This window comes from Nerophis lumbriciformis, linkage group LG04 (genome assembly GCF_033978685.3).
Source record: "Nerophis lumbriciformis linkage group LG04, RoL_Nlum_v2.1, whole genome shotgun sequence".
NCBI lineage: Eukaryota > Metazoa > Chordata > Actinopteri > Syngnathiformes > Syngnathidae > Nerophis > Nerophis lumbriciformis.
In genome coordinates this window covers 56777501-56782500 of record NC_084551.2, presented here as the reverse complement: position 1 = coordinate 56782500, position 5000 = coordinate 56777501, and the positions used below count along the sequence as shown (strand labels likewise).

The 5000-nt window shown below is 44.0% G+C and overlaps 1 protein-coding gene across 5 annotated transcripts in view; it reads left to right on the top strand.

Moving 5' to 3' along the window:
- Positions 1 to 4439, top strand: part of LOC133604628 (CCR4-NOT transcription complex subunit 3-like) — a 53645-nt gene extending 49206 nt beyond the window's left edge. For all 5 annotated transcript variants that reach the window (XM_061957934.2, XM_061957926.2, XM_061957919.2 and 2 more), the window contains exon 18: positions 3870 to 4439. In XM_061957934.2, the coding sequence (XP_061813918.2) occupies positions 3870 to 3968 (99 nt within the window). In that variant the 3' untranslated portion in view covers positions 3969 to 4439. The remainder of the gene's footprint in view (positions 1 to 3869) is intronic.
- Positions 4440 to 5000: the final 561 nt, after the last annotated feature.

Genomic DNA, 5000 nt, shown 5'->3' with positions numbered 1-5000 from the left:
TATATATATATACGTATGTATGTCCTTCAATGTGTCCTGTGCAGCCACTCAGACAAATCATATAGTAGATGTAGATGATCTATATCTGCTCAACACATTTACTTAAGAAAATAAGTGTTGGATACTTCTCTTGTTGCCTTACTTTGTATTTAACCAGTTTTCTTAAGTAATATAGTAATTGATCAGGGCTGTTTACCTTATTTAGTATCCAGTGTTGTTGAAAAAAAAAAGTATCGATTTTGAATCAAGAATCGATTCATTACTCCCAAGAATCGATTTGAATCGTGTGGTGGCCAAATATTTACAAGCTTAATAATGATTGACAGCCTTTGCCGTGAAGCTCACAAGTGAGCTCATGTGCATCCTGTTTCTGCTGATCCTCCTTGAGATGTTCCTACAGCTTCATTGGAGTCCACCTGTGCTCAATTCAGTTGGTTGGAAAGGCACACACCTGTCTGTATATAAGGTCCACACCTGACAGTGTATGGCAGAGCACACACCAAGAATGAAGTCCAAGGAATGGTCTGTAGACCTCCGAGACAGGATGGTCTCCAGGCACAAACCTGGGGAAGGGTACAGAACAATATCTGCTACCTTGAAGGTCCCAATGAGCAGAGTGGCCTCCATCATCTGTACATGGAAGAAGTTTGGAACCACCAGGACTCCTCCTGGAGCTGGTCTAAACTGAGCGATGTTGGGAGAAGGGCCCTGGCCAGGGAGGTGACCAAGACCATGGTCACTCTACTCTGTCAGGGCTACAGCATTCCTCTGTGGAGAGAGGAGAACCTTCCAGAAGGACAACCATCTCTGCAGCAAACCACCAATCAGGCCTGCAGGGTAGAGTGGCCAGACAAAAGCCATTTCTGAATCAAAAGTTTTCACCTGAAAGACTCTCAGACCAGGAGAAACTGAATTCTCTGATCTGACGAGACAAAGATTGAAGTCTTTGGCGTGAATGCCAGGCATCATGTTTGGAGGAACCCAGGCCAATAGCATTCCTACAGGGAAGCACGGAGGTGGCAGCATCATGCTGTGGGGATGCTTTTCAGCGGCAGGAACTGGGAGTCTAGTCAGGATAGAGGGAGAGATGAATGCAGCAATGTACAGAGACATACTGGATGAAAACCAATGCTTCCCATCCAACCTGATGGAGCTTGAGAGGTGCTGCAAAGAGTAATGGGCCAAACTGCCCAAAGATAGGTGTGTCAAGCTTGTGGCAACGTATTCAAAAAGACTTGAGGCTGTAATTGCTGCCAAGGGTGCATCAACAAAGTATTGAGCAGAGGCTGCCAATACTTACGCACATGTCATTTTTGTACTTTTTTGATTTTTGATACATTTGCAAAAAGCACTTAAAATGTTTGCACATTATCATGGGGTGCTGTGTGTAGAAGTTTGAGGAAAACAATGAATTAGGTGTGTTATGTGAATAAGGCTGTAACATAACAACATGTGGAAAAAGTGAAGCGCCGTGAATACTTTCTGGATGTACTCTATACATTTTTATTTCAGATGTAACTTCTTGATCATAATCCCTGAGCTATCAAGGCAGAGAGGAAATGTCAACACAAGTATGGAAAAGACTCAAACCATGTCAACAAAATAGTCAAATCACATGTGAACCCTTGACAAAAAGCTCTAAAAATCATGAATGTTTAAGAAATGCTCGATAAAGTGTAAGAAAATAGTGTGAAAATGTAAACAAAGAGAAACCTGAGAACTATTTTCCGCAAGTTTAGTGGCAGGAAGTTACAGCTGTGCTCTAAAGGGTGAGTGCGGCTTAGGTGGTGTGGTATTAGCGCTCTTGCCTTGCATCATTTACACACCACCTTGGTCTGACTATGGTCCCTTTTTGGGGAAAAAAAAAACCTGTCCAGGTGACTTTTCCTATTTTATCCACAATTTCTAAATGTTGACTTTCTCTTCTCACTCCTTGCAAAGAATCAACCAATCTTGATAGTTGATACTGTCACCTGATTGGCTATTAGCGTGCCACACCCGCTGATCAGTGATCACACACACTACTATTACTACCAGGGGGAAATAACGAGCAACAATTCAGTGAAGTGATAAGCATGTCATCCTATAACGGCCCGTTTCAGCCACTTATTAACAACAATCCAGTCAACACATGTAACAAAGCTGCCAGTACTCCTTGAAACTGCCAATGCTAAGCTAACAAAGACAGCCAAGCTAATGTCACATCACCTGGCTACACCTCACACTCTGCTCTCAGGAAACATCTCTCAACTGCTCACACGAGACGTTTGAGGGTCTAGAAAAAAAAAGCAAGGTATTGTTTACTGTCCCCAGTTATCATTGACATTTTTAAAGAGTAATTCAGTTATTTGTAGGGAAAGTCAAGTAACTAGACCATATTTTCCGGACTATAGAGCGCGCGGATATATACGATACATACATTTTAGAAGGGAAACAAAATGTTTCCATAAATTAGCCACACCGGACTATAAGTCGCAGATATATATATTGTGAAATTAGTTATTTACACAGAAAGTTTATTTACATACCTTAATTGTTTCCAAACGGTGTCTGTAACAGGGCAGTAAAACGGCTGATCAAACAAAACAGAAGTCATCGTCATGGACCCTCCTATCAGCTAAACAGACTCAGTAACCCCACGGTGACCTTTTGGTGAATTTACTGAGGAATTTGTGAAAGTGAAACAACACAAAAAGAACGCCGTTGGTAATGTATATTACTAACATAAACATGTTAGCATATTAGCTAATGCTAACAAAGCTTGCTTCGTTACACTGCAATGGCACGCACAAATATGCTTGAATAAACACTCCTACAGACGTCACACATGGGACGCTTTAATAAGTAAGAATTGTTTTAGTTATATTGTAAAACTTAGAAATGTTGCTTGGAGCGATGCATGAAGAATCCGCACAGGTAGAAACGCTATGGACAGCCACTTCTACTTCCGGTTTAAAGCTTTAGACAACAGGAATTCACATTTACCCAGCAGCACTGGCAGTGTGCGAACGCCAAAGCACCATTTTCAGGGTCTTTGCTGTGTCTTGTTTTTTTTAAACTATCTGCATTATAGTTGTCAGCGAAGAAATATCCATCAATTAGTTTTAAAAGCCGCAGGATTTAAAGCGTAGGAAGAACGTAGCCGCTTATAGTCCGGAATGTAGGTGAATCATTTCAATAAAACAGTCACTAACTGAAGTAGGACATGGGTAATACATTTATTTTAGGTGGCATTAAAAATCATTGAATTAGACTTGCCAATAAAAGCATAACACAATCACTTACAGTACAATGTCTGCTCTCACTGGGATAAAGACTGATGGGATGTTTATATCTTCCCCTTCACTTGAACAATTCATCAGAATCCTCACAAAGCTTCAAAAAAATAAGGTGCTGCAAATAAGCCTCTTTTGGCGTCTTTCTGGCCATCTCCAGGTCTAAGTTGGATGTCAAAGTTAACCAACTTGTGGGTTTATGTCCACAACCTTCTACTATCCAGGATTTATTTATCATCTACAATGAACTTTCACCAACTCTGAGGCGATGCAGCAGCTCAATATAGCAGCATCAGCTAGTTAACTCTGTCATCACAACACTCCTAAAAGTAGTTCCTCTGCATTAGCGCTTGTAATAAGAAAATGGCTAATACTTGTCAGTATTTTGGAGGTCTTTATCCAATATGTAGTAATAGTGTACTGCCATTGTTAGCCTTATTGGAGCACTTGGAATGCATGAAAAAAATAGACATTTTCTAGTCTTCCATAAGGATTGTGATTGACGCTCCAAAAAAGTGCAGTTCCCCTTTCAGAAAAGGAGCGCTTGATTTGCTCCTGTTTGATTGCTGCTAACGAGGCGCTGTGTGCTTGCAGGGCACTTACATTTACTTTGACTATGAGAAATGGGGCCAGAGGAAGAAGGAGGGCTTCACCTTCGAGTACAGGTACCTGGAAGACCGAGATCTGCAGTGACGCCCCCGACACGGAGAGACAAAACAAAAAGTACTGCTGTCCACATTCCCAGACTGAAGTCCAAAAGTGTGGCTAGAGATTGTGATGTGTAGTAGAAAGGTGTCCCTCAACGTGGAGGCCGGTGTCTGTACAGGCTGGCGTCTCACATCCCAGCAGAACGCCCTGTGGGCTCACCCGCCGACGCCACCCCCCACTTTCTCTGCTCGCAGGTGTGCCCCGTCCGGAGCCATGCATGTTTCACCTTTTCTTTTCTCTTTCCTTCAACAACAAATCTTCTCCGGTCTTGCTCTTGTATTTCCTGTCACCTGCTGCTCCACAACGGGGACGTTCCTCTCCAGACCCTGTGATGCCTGTTGAACATAGCGAGCGCTTATCAAAGTTTGATATTTGTCGGAGGGTGAGCGCAGGGCCTCTCCCTGTGCCAGGGACAGCGTCCGTATTGGACTTGGATTAAATTGCTATGCAATTGAACTGGTCTCTGACTCCCTCTCTTGACCCTGATGATGTTTGGGAGACACACCTTGTCACCTGTGACTCTGCACCTGCTCAACTTGTGGACAAACGCTCGCCTTTTGGAAGCTCTTTGTGGCGTTTGCTGAGGTCGGCGTGTTCTGTGGTGGTGACTGGAGAAGGGGGGGAGGAATTGTCAACACATCTAGAAACTTCTCCGCTTGTCTGCTCACAGATCCACCATGCAGACGTCTAACATTTCAATAAATACTCACCAGAGTTTGTGTTCACGAGAAAAATACATTTATTGACATGAGGAATCCAACTGGACTTCAATCTTCACCATGTTGGAGGAATAGTTGTGCTTTGCTTGGGGCCTGTGGGTGGACCACCTCCAGCCCCTGTGGGTGGACCACCTCCAGCCCCTGTGGGTGGACCACCTCCAGCCCCTGTGGCTGGACCACCTCCAGCTCCTGTGGCTGGACCACCTCCAGCCCCTGTGGGTGGACCACCTCCAGCCCCTGTGGCTGGACCACCTCCAGCCCCTGTGGCTGGACCACCTCCAGCTCCTGTGGCTGGACC